The 18,522-nt window shown below is 32.9% G+C and overlaps 1 protein-coding gene across 2 annotated transcripts in view; it reads right to left on the bottom strand.

The window, feature by feature from the left end:
* Positions 1-18,522, bottom strand: part of Pkn2 (protein kinase N2) — a 116,623-nt gene that overhangs the window by 61,492 nt on the left and 36,609 nt on the right. For both annotated transcript variants that reach the window (XM_026403322.2, XM_026403323.2), the window contains exon 2: positions 7,916-8,216. In XM_026403322.2, the coding sequence (XP_026259107.2) occupies positions 7,916-8,216 (301 nt within the window). The remainder of the gene's footprint in view (positions 1-7,915; positions 8,217-18,522) is intronic.

Here is an 18,522-nt window from a genome sequence, read left to right as displayed (position 1 = left end):
TGAAATACACAAATCTTGACAGATGAAACCCAACAAATGTAAAGATAATATCAAATGAAAGGAAATTACACCATGGTACTTAGAGTGATGAACATTGAAGACAATATCTATTTATTGGTACTGGGGATTGGACCCAGGGGGACATTCTCACTGTGCTATAACCCCATCCCTTTTTATTTTTCATTTTGACACAGTGTACCACTAAGTTGCTGAAGCTGGACTCAAACTTATGATCCTCTTGCCTCAGTCTCCCGAGTGTCTGGGATAACAAGTGTATACCACCACATCCAGCTCAAATATGCTATTTCTGGTACTTTTAGTATTTTTGCTAAAACTATAGCACACTAGTTGGCTTCCAAAATGTATTAAGAATTGTAGAACATAAGAGCAATCAAGGTCTTTAGAGGGTTCTTACTACTAACTCCAGCTTTAAACAGATTGAATCTTTATTTCTCAGTCCCAGGAAAACTTCCTATGTTTTACTTACATCCAAATGGGCTTCATGTTCAGACTCAGATGAATTTGCATGCCTTGTGCTTGACATTCTTCTCAAGCTATTAAAACACCTTGTTCACAAAACACCCTAGAGAAGGTACATTTAGTCTATCTATCCTCTTTGTTTTACAAATGAGAAAATCAAGATCTGGAGGAATTCCAAGTGGTATATATCCACACAACTATGTCTAGCAGGATGACAGCTCAGATCACATAACCTTTGTTGTTAATTTTATAGCCAGCTGATAGTCTATGCTCAATATTCATAAATTGTTAAGTGTACATTCAGAACATCTGCTTATGAAATGAGGCTATTTACTACATTTAAAAAACAATTTGGAGGAAAAACGTTTGAAATTAACCTAGCCACATCTATATTTAGCCAGTAACATTATACTAAAGCACTGGTTTCCTATTTCCTTAACAAACTTCTAATAAGTCTCAAGGTTTACTATTCATTGGTCAATACTTTGGTTTATACTTAGTACTTAAAAAATTGATATTTTAACCTACTGTAAAATCTTGTCATGGGTTGCAGTTATGTTAACTGTTTATACTTCCCCAAAGTCGAACTTTCTTGTTTAAACAGATATGTCTACCTTTTATAGCCATCTGGAATCCGCTCAAATTGTAATGAATGCTTATTGTTAATGTATCTTAGTCACTTATTCCGTGTACTCTGGATGACCTTTGTCAGATGTCACCAATGGAGGTAATTTTGCTTAAGTATTTTACAATTAGTACAGTCTTTAGTTTAGCTTTCTCAATACATGACAAACAAAGGACGTGGATAAGATTTTGAGCCGTGACATTTTTTGTCAAGTATTAAACATTTCAGGATTGCCTATATCTGTAATGTTTTTTTGTTTGAAAACTGCACATTACATCTCCTAGTAGAGGTGACGTCTTCATTCTGTGAGTAACTCTACTTAAGGAATACACAATCTTCTTATAAATTTTCCTTGAAAGTTTTTTCTTCTTTGCTCCCTCTGATGACAATAATGTGTATTATCAACCACTACACAACTCTGAGACTGGTTAATAACATATCAGCAATATCAAATTCTGGGGAGGATATGGAACTCTCATGCAGTACTGGTGGAAAAGAAAAATAACACAGTCACTCTGAAAAATATTTTGGCACTTTCTTATAATATACAATGCATTCCTCCATACAATATAGTAGTCTTACTCCTAAGTAAATATTTACCAAAGTGAACTGAAAACTTTTATTCATACAAGAATAAACTTACTCATACATTCATGGATATTTATAGCAGTGTCATTAATGACTGCCCCAAACTGGAAAACAACCAGTTTTTGGTAAATAGATAAACAAATCATGATACTTCTAGATAATGGACTCAGAATTAAAAAAAAAAAAAAAAAACCCACACAAAACAAAAAACAATCCCACTACTGATACACCCAACACCTTAGATAAATCACAAAGGCAATATGCTGTTATATACTTTAAGATTCCATTTATATAACATTCTTTTAAAAAAATAACTACAGCAACAGAAACCAGGTCAGTGTTGGCCAGGGAAATGGGGGAGTTGTACACAGGGATAGCATGAGGGAGACTTTTGGAACAATGGAATTATTCCTTTTCTGATTGTGGTAATGGTCTTTAAATTCACGGAATGCCATACCAAGTATTAAAGTAAACAATTTTATTACTTTTTTTAAAAAAAAAGTACAACTCAAATAATTCATCAATATTTGGGATTGATGAATCATTTAACCTTGTAAATTTAAAGGTGAGAAAACAAATGGTGGACGGAGGAGTAGTTTGCTAATGATCATATAGCCACTCTTTCCTTCACAAGAGTTCACAATTTAATTCAAAATGTTTACCTCAAAGTGAGAAATCTGATCAGAAATGAGGAATAATATGTAGAAATTACATCACAAGCTAGGTCATAGATTCCACATTTATATCTTACTACACATAAAATACAACTACAATTTCTATGCCATATTCAGGAGGATAGGCTGATAATAAAAAAGAAAATTAAGTTCTTACCTCTATCCATCCAAGAATGACTTTATGAACTGCATATTAAATATTAGTCATTCAAAAAGCTCCTTCAATATAGCTATGTTCTTGGAATTTAGAACTCACTAAGATTCCCTAAATTATTAGTTCTATACTAAATCAACATTTCTCTTCTGGCTATTCCAGATATTAAAGAAAGTAATTATTGCCAGAGCATAATACCGGTATCCCAGCAACTCTAAGAGGCTGAGACAGGAGGATCACAAGTTTGAGGCCAGCCTCAGCAACTTAGCAAGGTCCTAAGCAACTTAGGACCTTTTTTAAAATTCTGAGACCCTGTCTCTAAATAAAATATTTTAAAAAGGTCTGGGGCTGTGGCTCTGTGGTTAAGCACCCCTGGGGTTCAATCTCCGGTATCAGAAAAAAAATCAGTAAATAAAAACTAAGTTTGGTGGGCTTTGAAAAGATGGAAAGCAAGGAGGTACAAGAAAAAAAAATGAAATAGGAGCTATATACTACATTAACTTAGCTATACTAAAATATAGGATATTTTCTTATTCTCTTCTTTAGGGGATGATTCAATTAAGAGATCAAGATTCAGGGAACTGGTTCTTTCTCAAGTATTTCCTTTTGGAGTTTCAGATGCTAAATAAAGCTTAGATTACCTCCTCATTTTACAGACCAGTAATCTTTCTTGTAAGGAACATTGGGCTTCAGATAAGCACATCTTAATGATTTCCATGTAGGGTAACAATAATAGCCCAAAAGACTATTTTTTTTTCCAAAATGTAAACCATTGCTTTTTAAATTATTTTATTGGTTCTTTTTAGTTTCCATTGCTTTTTATTTTTATTAAGACTATCCTTTTTTCTTAAATTAAAACTATTTTTTATTTTAAAGTGAATAATAACTTGTATATATTTATGGTACACTATGTTTTATTTTGTTACATTCTTTCCTCTGTCACTCCCTTCTGCCATGATGTTCTACCTCACTGTGAGACTTGAGGAATGGAGTCGACCATGTACAGACTAAGACCTCTAAAACTGGGAGCACCAAATAAACTTTTCTTCCTCTAAAATTGTTCTTGTCAGGTCTTTTGGTCATAGCAATAAAAAGGTTGACTGAAACAGCTTGTCACACATGGCCTTTATTGTATTGAGGAACATTCCTTTTATTATTAAATCTATTGAGTTTATATCACAAAAGGAAGTTGAACTTTCATCAAATGCATTTTCTGCATCTACTGAGAGAATCATATGCATTTTTCCCATAATACTATTTTTAAAGAATATAGAAGATGAACAGGAAGCTCAGAGTATCCTGGGCCTGAAGATAATATCAAGTAATTCATTTTCTATTATACTTAAGAATAAACACATTTCTATCATAAGTTAACAGTCTCAAATGATCATGCTCTGACATTAAAATGAACAATTATTTCTGAGTTTTATACTTAAAAATTCCATCAGATAAACATTCTATTTTTAAAATTAAGATTAAATTATTTTGGAGGTGAATTAAGAACAAGCTTCCTCACTTCTTAGTCATTACTTATACAATAAAGATTTAAATTTCATCATTTTATCCTACAGTTACTAATTCTACTTATGTAACCCCAATACAATTGAAATTACCCAAACACTCCAGCTATAAGTTCATTTAATTTTAAAGAACTTAAAGCAAAGAATCCCTCGAATTTTCTTGTTAAATTTAATCTAAAATAAACTTATTTTATCTTGATACACAATGTAATACATCTAAAATGTTATAGCAGATTGACTTAAAATTAATGTAAAATTAACTACTTTTAACCCTTTGAATTGTTGTTGTGTTTTTAATATTGTCAAATTAGTAACGAGAAGGAAAAACTCATCAGGTGAATACTGTGTGAATATGTCAGAAAAAAATTTTTTTTAAGTGCTGGAGATAAAACATGCAGAGCCTCGAGAATGCAAAGAGAACTTTCTAAAAATAAATCAGAATTTAACTAACTTGTCAAGTTTATTCCAAATAAACTCAAGTATTAAGGAGTCATACTAGAATCTTCATTTGTCCTCCAATTATCTGAAATGTATTAAAAATGATCAGTAAAAAAATTTCTAGCTTTATCCTATAACTTTCATTTTCAGCTTTGTTCCCTAAGTTGTCATGATAAATTATGCCTTGATACTAATTATAGGAACCAACATATGATTTTGATCCTTCTTTTAATGATATATAATATTCACAACTATAAACCTACCATGTTCCAAGTTCTGTAATAAGCCTAGAAAACAGATGAATGAAAATATGTCTCTGCCCTCAAGAAGCTTAAAGTTTAGTAAGTGATACACACACACACACACACACACACACACACACACACACACTCTCTTTCTCTCTCTCTCTCTCACACACACACACACACACACACCTCTCCAGCCCCTTTTTGTATTTTATTTAGAGACAGGGTCTCACTGAGTTGCTTAGCACCTTGCTGCTGTTGCTGAGGCTGGCTTTGAACTTGCAATCCTCCTGCCTCAGCTTCCTGAGTCACTGGGTCAGGTTGTCTTTTAAGGGAGCCCAGAAATTTGAGAGGAGGAATTAAAGGAGGTCTATATCTATATCTGTATATATCTATATATCTCTTATATCTATATATCTATATACATTAAGAATAGGAGGTCTTTATATATCTATATATACAGAGAGAGAGAGAAACAGAGAGAGAGAATATGAAACTATAAGAAAGACAAAATTAATTTAAAATTATAGAAGGTAGGCAGTGGTTTCCAAGGGTTGGGATAGGTATTGGATATTGGAGACTGGAAAGGTGTAACAAGGGAATCCCTAAGTGATGGAAATATTCTGGATATCATATGCTGATCATGTTATATACATCTGTTAAAATCATTAAATTGAATGTATGCTTATACTCTCAAAATATATTATTTATCATAGGAATTTATATTTCAATTAAATCAATATTTTAAAAGGAATCAGGGAAACCAAATAGATTACTTTTGATATTGCTAAACTCTTTCATATTTCAATGAATCACAAGGTACTCTGTGAGGAAGAAACTGTTTTCTCTAAATAAACAGTTTAAAGCTCCAGCACTGTTTCTTATTTTAGACTTCTCCTAAAGATGTAATAAGCAAAAAATGTAGAGCTTGGCAAAATGCCAAACACAACAGGCTATTTCGGAGTTTATATAATATTACTACTAAAAATGGCATTTTCATAATACATATTTCCATTTATAATGTAATTATTGAAATTGGGGGTAAGAGAATACAAAATGAGAAGAGTTCTTTTTAACAACCTTGAGTCTGAACAAATTAATTCAGATCTTTAGAATTATTTCAATTCTAGAATAAGAAAGTTGGTTTCCTATGATTTCTTTCATTTTAAAGATTCAATCACTCTTGCATAGATGAAATCTACATACAAAACCTCCAAGTAAAATCCCTAAGTCCCACATGTTGAAAGTGATGCATGAAAACAAGTTTTATCAAGTATACTGAGTATCAGAAGTGTTTTCTGAAAATATTGAGATTGTTGATTAATTTTACTTACATCTACTATTTCTTATTAGGTCCTTCTAAAATTTCTATAGTGCTAGGTATTTTACTCTATGTAAGAAAATGAGGGTAATATAAATTAAAGTTTTAAAATTCAAAACATCATCTTTGCAAAGATAAAACTGTTAGACCAATTATGTCTTTTATGATTTTTTTGTATAAAAAGTTATAGAAAGAATATACATACTAATGTGTAGATACTAGTACAAATATAGAAAAACTTTTGCTATTTTTGCAAAGCTATACAATGAAAAATTAGTAATGTTATCTTTAGGGAAAGTGTCTCAGGTACAGAGGGGCAGTTTTTCTATTTTCACTTTCTGCACTACTGAAAAATTTACAACATGAATATCTGTTGATTCTATTGTTTTTAAAAAATTCTCTTAGAGATTGAGTGAAGCATGTTTAAATTATATATGCAAATGTAATTTAAAACATTTCACAAAAATCTATTAAAATTTTTCTGGGGAGTGGGGAGCAGCAGGGATTGAATTCAGGATCACTCGACCACTGAGAAACATCCCTAGTGCTTTTTTGGATTTTTATTTAGAGACAGGGTCTCACTGAGTTGCTTAGTGCCTCACTTTTGCCGAGCTTGGCTTTGAACTCTCAATCCTCCTGCCTTGGCCTCCAGAGCCTTTGGGATTGTAGATGAGCCACTGTGCACCTGGCTACTAAAACTTTTTGTACAGGTTTAGATAACTAAGATTCCTGAAGTAATAAGCATTTCATGTATTGTTCTTGTAATTTTATATGAACAAACTGTGGTGATTATTTTCCATGTTTTAAACTCTATATTATTTACACTGCATAAAAGTAGTAAATGGTATTTATTTAAAAATTTGTAATGTGTAGTATTATAATGCTACTTTACTATATTGTAAAGGCATTTAGGAATTAAGAGAACTTTACTTTTAATATATTCCAAGGACTTTCGTAAAATTACACATTTCATCAGAACAAAGCTAAAGGGCCATTCCAAGGGAGATTAAACAAAACAAATCATATATTAAAGAGTCTTCATATATTAAAAATGGCTCTAACAGGCCAGGCCCGGTGACACACACCTGTAAGCCTTGTTCAAAGCCAGCTTCAGTAAAAGTGAGGTGCTAAGCAACTCAATGAGACCCTGTCTTTAAATAAAATACAAAATGTAGGGCTGGGGATGTGGCTCAGTGGTTGATTGCCCCTGAATTCAATTCCCGGTAAACTCCCCCAACCTCTCCCCCAAATGGCTATAATAGTAAAACAACAAAACAAAACAAAAAAATAACTTTTAGGCTGAAATCCTGGGTGATATTTCCCACACTAACAGAGGAAAAAAAAAGATGATGATTAATGATTGGGTTTTAAATTTTTTTCCTGTTTACTGAATAATATACCTGATAGTTCAGTGGTTAATCCAGTTGCTTAAAGTACAAAGAACAAGGGTCATAGGCTTGATTAATTATATCTGCAAAGAATAAAAATATCCCTTGTTCACAGAATGTATTCTTAACTTTAAAAAGTCATCTGGCAAACCTGTGCTGCTGATCACAAAGATGAATCAGGTAAAAGCATGTGGTTGACTCAATACAAAACAAAATACTAGAAAATAACTCTTAAATTATGTTCCACTGACACAAGATAAGAGAGTATATATCACAGTTACTAATCTCTAAGTAAATGTTTCAATTATCGTGTCCATCAATTCACTGTCCTTCTGAATTGAATATAAACAAGACCTTAACCACCAACAGAAAGTGGATTGGCCTTTCAGGTAAGCTAAAAACTACATGGCACAAAACTTAGTTTTAAAAAATAATACATTTCTTATTTATACACCATATAAACATCAAATAAAATACTATACCTGTACCATCTTCTGGATCTGATACAACAATATGTGCATTTAATTCTTGCAGCTTGTGATGTAGTTCTTCTAATTTTTTGTTTGATTTTTTCAAAATGTTGTCTACATAAGCCAAACTTTTTTTATCTGTTGTTACTTTCCTCAGATTTTCAGCTCCTTCTTTGATTTTCAGTTCTTTCCTTATTTCTCTTTTGATTCGATCCTTGATGTCATCCAATTTCTGTTGCACCACTATATCTGAAAAGTCTGATTTTTGAACAGCACTCACATTCTCAGAAAATGGAAGACTTCGAGGTTCTCCCTACAGAATAAGATAAACAGAAATATGGGAGTTTAGGAAAGTTGGCTACTTAGTAAAAATTCAGTAGTAAAGATTTTATTGTTTTCAACATAAAGAAATTCTTAATTACATTATACTTAATTATATTTAGTTCTCTTTAATATGCAAAAAACTACTAATTTACCTAATAACCATATTAAATCATAAGTTCAAAAACTCTTACCACTAAGTAACATTACTTGACAAAAACATTTAATATTAAAATAAAGTGAATTCAACATATTTACACATAAAGATATCTAACAGTTATATAAAAAAGGTTATGTAAAAATAGGGGATTTTGATATTCTGTAAACTTAATTTAGATCACAACTTCCACACTACAAATCATGGGCAAGTTATTTATCTTTTAAATACTTGTTTAATCATCTCTAAAAATCTAAATAATAACATTAGCTACCTCTTGTAGATACTGTGATAATCCAAAATATTATGTGAAACTCCAAATATGATTCCTGGCCCACTATACTAGTCACCTAATAAATGTATTACTAAATCCTTTATGTTTGTAATTTTATCTTGTTTAAGAAAACACTTTGGGGGCTGGGGATGTGGCTAAAGCGGTAGCGCGCTCGCCTGGCATGCGTGCGGCCCGGGTTCGATCCTCAGCACCACATACCAACAAAGATGTTATGTCCACCGAAAACTAAAAAATAAATATTAAAAATTCTCTCTCTCTCTCTCTCTCTCTCTCTCTCTCTCTTAAAAAAAGAGAAAACACTTTGAAATAAATTTATATTGGCAAAAACATTTATGACCACTTTATAGCTAATGAATTAAAACACATTATAACTTGGGAAGGCTATTCAGGATTCCATTTATGTTTCATGGCTAACTACCAAAACTGATAATTTAGTTGACTCACTACAAAAACATTACTAGAAAATACCTCTAAATTATATTCTAAGAGAACTAAAGACCAGTATATTCATCTTAATATGAAAATCAAATCACTTCAAGTTGGGTATCAATTGATTGATGGTACTGGAGATTGACCTCAAGTAATATTTACCAATGAGTTTCATCCTCAGTCCTTTTTATTTTTATTTTGAGACAGGGTCTTGCTAAATTGCTGAAGCTAGCTTTGATCTTACAATCCCCCTGCCTCAACCTCCACATTGCTGGGATTACAGGTGTGTATCCCCAAACCTGGCCTTAAATCTTTATTTAAAACAGTCTAAGTTATGTTCGAGTTATTTATATATCTTTTACTGTTTTAGGTATATAAATAACTGCATTTGTTTTAAACTTCTGTAATTCTGAATGACAAAAAACAAGGTAACAGTTACTACTAGGAAGAGTTGAGTTTGTGAAGGACATAAAAAGTAGGAAGACACACTTCACTATATAGCTTCTCATGCACCTCTAGAAACACAACTTAATTAACTAAAAATTTTTCTTTAATTTCTTTGCAAATTCATCCATCACACCCATATAAATAAGTTCTATTTAAATTTTTGCTGCAAGTGCTTTTTACATCTAATCTTTTACCCTTTAAACTATCAACCAAAATACATCATACAAAATACAAAAGGTAAACTAAAAGATGTTATGAGTATTAGACTTGGTTTTCATACCAATTTACCCTCTGCCTATAGGCATATTATATAAAAACTAAAGAATTAATCTAACCTTTTCAGGATCAACAACCCTTTTGAAATGACCAAGAAAATAGTAGATCAAAGAAAACTTCATATTTGTCTGTATGATTTCCAGATTCCACAGACCTAGGCTAAAAATTCCTGGAATACATAATCTACACCTGGTAAGCTATAAATTTCTAATTTTTATCTATGTGGATACAGGATGATTTCTATCTGGGCCAAAATACTGTCTAGGTTTTTCAATATTATAATGGAATGTAAGTCCCACCTTTCATTTAGTTTCCCTAGTTTATGAATTTACCTTGGCTAGTTATCAACATATTCCCCCTTATGACTGTATTTAAAGAATAAAATCCAAAATTCTAGCTATCCAGCTTTGTGAAAAGTACACTGTAATAAACAATGCTTAGATGAAAGAAGTTTAATCACTTTCTTCTAGATATTTTTATTTTGATTTTTATAAATTTATCAGAAAACAGCACACAAATTGCTTAAACAAATTTATTCTTTAATAAAATATACTAAGCCAGAGGTTCCCAAAATGTCTTGGTTTATGGTATCCTTAGCATCTCAAATGTTCAATTTTGCCAAAAATACCCAATAGTTCCATATAGTGAGCACTAAGGTACAAATAACTTAATAAATATTTACGTTTCGAAAATTTAGTCACTGTTTGAAATAAATACACAGAAGTTCAAAGAAAAGAAAAATTTTTATTTTTTAATAACCATAGTTATTTACTAATGAGATGTGTCTGCCTATGAAGTACTTCACAATTTCTCAAAGCTTGAAATCAGGTTAGACGCTCCTATTATCATTTTCTGTTCCACTTTGCAAAATTAATGTAGAATAGCCTAATATTAACAGTTAACTGATTTCAGTTAGTTCATGTGGCGTCTAACAATGAGGGGTGTCACTGTTTCCCTCCAAAATTCAAAATATATTTTAGGACCCAGAGTGTTTGCTGAAAAACCTGAAAAATAGTTTTGTTCTATTTGGGAATCAGGATACTAAGCTTTAAAGGCTATTAAAATTAAATGTTCATATGAAAATGGCTTCTATAATTGATATGAATCTTTAAGGCTCTTGCTTATTTCAACTAATATCTTTCCATTTTGCTCTCTAAATTCCAATCACATCAAACTATAAAAATTTATTGAACAGATCATCTCTATTGGCTCAGTCACTATGCATGCTGTACATGTAGGATGCACCACTTGTCTTTCTACCTTCAACTATATCCTCCAAGTTCCTTCTTGGCCCAGTTAACTTTTATTTTGTTTCAAAGTTTACCACAACTCTTCCTGGGAAATAATTTCCTCCCCAATGCCCTCCCTTAGAATTTAGCGGTATGACCTTCCTGTGTACTCTGATACTGTGAATCTAGTTGAAATAATTATCCTTTTTTTTTTTTTTGTTTAACCACTCCAAAGACCATGAGCAATTTGAGAGCAGGGCTTATGGTATATTAACTTTTAGAAATAAAAGACTTGGGGGCTGGATGTGGTGTTGTACACCTGTAGTCCTAGCAGCTACAGAGGCTGATGCAATAAGGATCAAGAAGTTTGAGGCCAGCCTCAGCAATTTAGCAAGTCTGTTAAGCAACTCTGCAAGAGCCTATCTCAAAATAAACAAAATAAAAAGGCCTGGGGGTGTAGCTCAGTGATAAAATGCCCTTGAGTTCAACCCCTGGTACCAATAAATTGTCCTTTTTTATTTTTGTGGTACTGGAGAATGAACTCAGGGTCTCTCCTATGACTGAGTTACATCCCCAGCTCTTTTTATTTTTATTTATTTATTTATTTATTTTTTTAGAGAGAGTGAGAGAGGAGAGAGAGAGAGAGAGAGAGAATTATTTATTTATTTATTAGTTCTCGGCGGACACAACATCTTTGTTGGTATGTGGTGCTGAGGATCGAACCCGGGCCGCACGCATGCCAGGCGAGCGCGCTACCGCTTGAGCCACATCCCCAGCCCCTCTTTTTATTTTTTAAGACAGGGTCTCACTAAGATGCTGAGGCTGACCTCAAACTTGTGATCCTCCTGCCTGAGCCTCTCAAATCACCAGGATTAGAGATGTGTGTAACCATGCTCAGCTAATTTGTTATCTATTTTTAATTTTTATCTTATTTGGGGAGGGGGCACTGGAAATTGAACCTAGGAACGCTTAAGCACTGAGTTACAACCCTAGCCTTTTTTATTTTGAGACAGAGTGTAGCTAAATTTCCAAGTGCCTGGCTAAATAACTGAGGCTATCTTCAAACCTGGAATTCTCCTCCATAAGTCTTCCGAGTCTCTGGGATTACAGGCATGTGCCACCATGCCCTGCGATGTGTCCATTTTAAATGATTTGTTATTCACTAATTTTCTTTTAGAACTCAGAGGAATCTTTCACTTGTGCCTTTCTCTTTCTGATAAAGGGAACTTAATAGTATTTCAGTAAGCTTCAACACAAAATTCATATACAATCATAGCAATTAGTTTAGTTAAAATGAGGTATGAATGAGCTACGTAATAATGGTTAGCATGTTTGCTTCCTCTTCTTTTCCATAGATCTGATTTTTTTTTTTAATCAACCATAGTTTTACTCTTTTGTTGTGACATGGCTCAAATATCTTTTGGAAAGGTGCAAGAGACTCATAAAATTGATAATTTAAGATAAACCAATGCTCTCTTATGGCAGATAAGAAAGGTCATAATACTTAACCATTACTGCTTTTCTAAAAATTTTAATTGCAATAAACTGAAAGTTATTGGAAAACAGAACTTTCTTGCACTTGGAACAACTGAAATACGATATTTCACCTATTAAATTATGTTTCCACCCTAAAAAATAACTAAAAAAATTATATCATAATGCCAGGAACATTACTAGGCAATAAAATAATATTCTTGAACTAGGTAAATAAAATTAGCTTGTGAGACTTTTGTCTCAGTAGATTCTGTTATGGGTAGAAGCAACTATTTATACCATTCCATTATACTGACTGTCAGCTTAATATTTTCATGTACTAGTTCACAACCACTTTCAACAGTATAAAACTAAATCCTTCATGCTTCCCCCAAAAGTAGACATCATTTTTCATCTTTTTAAAATAAAGCAAAGTTGGATCCAACCTCTAATTGCAAACTCCATTATACAATTCATTATCATCTTCAGAAAGCATGGGATAAGAGAGGAGAATCCTAAGAATGAATTCTAAACATAAAACTCCTATTAACTCTATAGGATTCTCCACCAATCAGGTATACATAAAAGAAGTATCATAATTCTTTTAATTTGTTCACTGAAATCACAAGCTTAGGCAATCCATTCTAGTCAAATTAACCTAAGACTCTGCTTTTTGCAGTCTTTAAAGTTGTTTTTTAAAAAATATTATCAATATAAGTCCATCTTAATCAAATAATTGTTTGAAAAATATGTCAATAAGTCTTTCATGGTCAGTCCAACCTTCCTATTTTTAATAACCTTAAATTTTATATCATCCCTAAAGTGAACAGAGAGTTGAATCCAAACGTAAGAAATTGTGAAATCAATGTCGTTAGTATCTATGATAGAAATATTAAAATGATTTTTGAGTAAATAGATTTCAAGTGACTAAAGAACAGGAAATGCAATAAGTAAAAATAAGAATAAAAATTACATGATTTTTCAATAAATTTAAAATAAACTAAAAACTCAGTGAATAGGTTAAATAGCAGATTAGACAAAGATAATTAGTATCTGCCAGACAAATAACTCTGAGGAATTAACAATTAATCACAAACAAAAAATAAAAATTATGAGAGATTAAGAAGCAGAGAAAATAAAATACCCAAGTTTCATCTAATAAGAACTCCAGAATTAGAGAATAAAGAAGCTAGGAAAGGGGGCTAGGGTTGTGGCTTAGAGGTGGAGCACTTGCCTGGCATGTGTGAGGCACTGGGTTTGATCCTCAATACCACATAAAAATAATAAATAAACAAAATAAAGGGATTATATCCATCTACAACACACACACACATTAAAAAAAAGAAAAGCTGTAAAGGAGCACTATGAGACATGAGTTAAAAACTTCCCAGTACTGAAGAATGTTTCAAATTCTTTGACTGAAAGATGATCACACCAAGTTACAAATGAAAATAGTAATAAAAATAAGAAAAGACAGAATGGCATTTTATCTACAAATTATGAATTCCAAATTAAAAAAAAATTTTTTTGTACTAGGGACTGAAGCAGGGTCACCTTACCATTGAGCTATATTCCCAGTCCTTTCATTTGTTTTTTTTTATGCTGAGACAGGGTCTTCCTAAATTGCTGAGGTTTGCCTCAAATTTTCAATCCTCCTGCCTCAGCTTCCCGAGTAGCTGGGATTATGGAAGTGTGCCATGTCATCCAACTGATAATTTTTCCTTACTGACAAAAGAGGCCTCAGCTGTCAAGCTTCTGTTAAGATTTTCATCCTTTATCTTAAGGTCTTAAATATCACTATACCAGGGCTGGGGTTGTGACTCAGTGGTAGAGCGTTCTCCTAGCACGTACGAGGGCCTGGGTTTGATCCTCAGTATCACATAAAAGTAAATAAATAAAATAAAATTATTGTGTCCAACTACAACTAAAAAATAAATATTTAAAAATATTTATACTAAAATAAACAAATAAAATAAACAAACAAATAAACCAAACCACTGCCAACCAAAAAAACTTTCAAAATATTATCGTTCTGGGAAAAATTACCAATAAACTAACACAGCTCCTACTTTATATCATTCCCCTGTTCACTAGTCATATGAGTTAACTGGATTAAAGGAAAATGCTGCTGTGACAGAAAAAAACTATACTGTATCATTTTTGACTATTGATAAGATTTTAAAAATCATAATGTTGGCAATAAGCCAGCTACATGACAAAGAAATAACCTTCATAAAAAGTTAATTGAAAGTTTGTAATAAGAAACTTAAAAACAGTGATTCCTTTTGACTGTATAATTCTAATTACAAAAATCTAAGAAAATAATTAGAAATTCCTGTTATACAGAATGGCCAATTTAATAACTTTAAAGTAATAATATATGCACTGTGTTGGGCACAGACAAGACTCCATTATAAGTCTTGCAAACAGCAGTTAATCCACAGCTTGTGCTAAGTACACAGTCTTATTTCAAATTATGTTTAAAATAAGAAAAAACTGGAAGAGATTAAAATATTAACATTAATTATCTCTGTGAAAAATTAAGAGAAATTTATTTTGCTTTTCAAAGTGTTTCATATTTTCTACTCTTTAGTAAGAAAAGTTCTCTCTATTTTTTTAGCCTGTCTAATAGGGGAGAAAAGATATTTAAAAGGACTTCAAAGGAACATTCACTTTATTTCAATTTTGGCAAATATAAATGCTTACAATGATATGTAGTATATTTGCTATTTAATTAGACTATTTTTATTCAACACAATTCCATTGCAAGGGATAGAACTATACATTCCACTCTAATTAGACCACATCATGTGCCGGCCAAGTATTTCAAATACACAAATGTGTTAATATGTATGTGTTACATACAACTATTTTTAGTTTATGAAATGAACTTCTGATTTTAGGCTGAAACATAAATTCACAGTTATGTTAGGAAAATCCCTGAAATAAAGACAAAACCAAGTGAAAGACAATGAAGAAAAAGACTGTCACTTGTGACTAAGTACTTCATTTAGGGAGACAGGAAAGGATGTTTACTCCTTACTGGCAAAATTCCCAGAGAAGATGTGAAAAAGCTGTTGCTTTTTCTACATTTCAGAAATATAAAATAGTCTGACCTCATAGATGCCAAGAAATATTAAAGTTCCATGAAAACTCACTAAGCATTATGATTCATATACTGTTTTAGCTAGAAGGAATTTCAAAAATCATTCAGCCTAACTCCCTTGACTTTATTTTACAGCAGCTAAGCAACCAGCCTGACATGACAAAGAAAAGTCCGTGACCTTGCTGGGGTTCAGAATACTAGTCTTCTACTCTAGTCTTTTACTCAACACCACCTTCTCAGATGGGACCCTTTGGAATACCCATTTGCCTATCTTTGAACTATACTTTGACCTAACTGACTTGCATTAAATTAGTGGATATTCCTTCCTTAGGTCAGGGACATTGGCAGACCCATTTTCTTTTCCTCTCTGATTTCACCCTAATCTAATCTTCTGTACTTCAAGGGGAGAGGGCAGAGCACTATGAAGTAGAAAGAAACAGTTCAAATACCAATCGTTGTCAGGAACTACACAACACAGGCATGTTATCCCACTGCCCTACCACCCATTTGCTCATCTACAACTTGGGAGTTATCTTTCCTATCTTTAAGCTTTAAAAAAACTATCTATTCAAAACATTCAGTGAGTGCTAGGCAACAAAAATATAAAAATACAAATGACATGACCACTCTTTCTTTCAGGTATTCAATTTATTAAAGAATACAGCCAGGAAAACCAAACTTTTGAAGAAGTAGCAAAGCCTTTACACAAATGTATGCCATACTGTGTTTTTTGTTTGTTTTAAACAAAAGCTCAGTTTGAATGTAATATAATGGAAAGAATGAAGCATTTGGAATCAGACTGGCCATGTATAAATTTTGATACTTCAACCAGGCTAAAGTATAATGAAATTATTACAACTATCTTGATTATATTATTTCTAAGTTTCATAATGGTTATTCCCACACATAGCACTGAAGCAGACAATGCTTACATAATATCCATCCTTCCAATATCCTTACTAAGAAAACTCATTTTGTGTTAGATCCAATGAAGTACAAAGATCAAATTCTCTCTTGCCTAAAGTCATAAAATAATCTTGTCAAAGATAACTAAGTCCAGGATTTGGGGGAAAGCTTTCATTCCTCCCTTTCTTTTTGCCTGGAATGCAGACCCAAGGCTTAAAAATGCACCAACAATAAGTGTTTCAGGACAAAACCAACATACTATGAAAGGAGAGAAGGAGAGAAAAAAATCTTAATTCCCGATGGCCTACTTGTTTACCCTTAATCATCTTGTTTTAGATGAAAAATAAATGTTTATTTAAAGCAAAACTATAGGGCTTTGTAGGTTAATATAAAGAATTTAGCTTTTACTATGAATGAAATGGAAACTCAGGGCAGGGTTAAGGGAAAGAAATGATACAGCCTGGCCTCCTGTGTTAAGAGTAGATTTGAGGGATACCGGAAATCCATTTTGAAGCTGATAGGTCTTGAATGAATCCTGCCTCCCTCCATTCATATCCTTCCATGCTGATGCTGAGTAGACTCTGAATTACTCTGATAGTGTGTGGTAGAAGTGACATTCTAGTGAGAAGGAAAAAATGAAAAGCCCACTCATAATTTAGGTTAAAGTGTTGATGACAGCCTATCCAAGACTCTTGGTGGAATCAATATGTATTCTGAGATCTGAGAAAGATTAAGAGTTATCCAAAAGGAATGAAAGGTGTCCCTACTTGATGCTAAGAAAGGTAGAAGAAGAAAGCAGACCAATTAGGAACTTTAGATCTCGAGGAAGACAAAGTAGTAAATTTTTCAGGTTTTCTCTTCTCCCTCCAAAGCCAAAAGGTAGATGTGGGCAACTGGGGAGGTCCCAAGAAAAAGCTGTTTTCTTTGTTCAAAGAATAGCAAAACAGGGCAAGCTATTTATTAAGGACAGATATTAAGTTTTCTGACACTACCAATTCTACTCTAGCCAAGCATATTTCCCTCCTTGCTGTGTCAGGGGTTATTCAGTGGGGACTTGTAACAGGTTAGCATAGCAACAGCAGATATCCCAAGACAATCCCTATTCTTCTTCCCTGTCCATATAGATGTAAAGGGGAGCCTGAAGACCTGATCTCCATTTGGCAGAATACAGTTTCCTTCTCCCATTAGTGAAGCAGTATCTGCAAAAATCAAATGGAGAATCTGCTCTCCTGCTCATTCAAGTACAGCATGGCTTTATTCACCTTACAGAAGAGATCAGAGATCAGTACAGACCAAGTTGTAACTCTATGCTCCCACCTAGCAAGAGTAGGCAGAATAGGGAAATAACATTTCCTTCCCTCATCAACATGGTGGCCATGAAGATCTACCACACTTCCAGGAGTGTAAGATGATTCTGGGGGAGAAGATGATTAAGTAACTGTAATTACTCTGGTTCCCCACTTGCATAACATCAAAAGAAAATGAGTAGGGATTCTGGACTTTTACTTCCCTCTTGGCAATGGCAGATATTCTAAAAAAGCAACTCCCACCTCACTGGTATGTTGCCAATAAAGACCAAGTGCAGAGTTTACAATTCTGTTCTTACCCAGAGTGGACAGGCTGCCTCTTACACCTCTGGGTAGGAAAGGGAGATTATAGAACATGAGAAACCTAGGGAAAAAAAAATGATTCTTTAAGCCTGCATGAAATGTCTTGGGTAGAACCAGGTTTAGGCAAAACCAAGTTGCACATGAATTAATAAGTGAAAAAGTTGAAAAATATACCACACTAATGAAATCCAGGTTTTCAGAGTGGGCTTCCAGTAAGGCACAAGTAAAGCAAAGCAAAGCAGAATATCAATGCAGGCACCCTGGAAAGTAAATTATTAGAATCCAGCCAACAAAAGTATGCTAGGACCTATGTGTTAAACCTAAACAGGATGACTACAGGCTAAAATAGGAGACTTAAATAAGATAGAGG

Source organism: Urocitellus parryii, chromosome 11, assembly GCF_045843805.1.
Source record: "Urocitellus parryii isolate mUroPar1 chromosome 11, mUroPar1.hap1, whole genome shotgun sequence".
Classification (NCBI taxonomy): domain Eukaryota; kingdom Metazoa; phylum Chordata; class Mammalia; order Rodentia; family Sciuridae; genus Urocitellus; species Urocitellus parryii.
The sequence above is the reverse complement of the archived record's forward strand: the minus strand, read 5'-3'. Positions and strand labels throughout refer to the sequence as shown.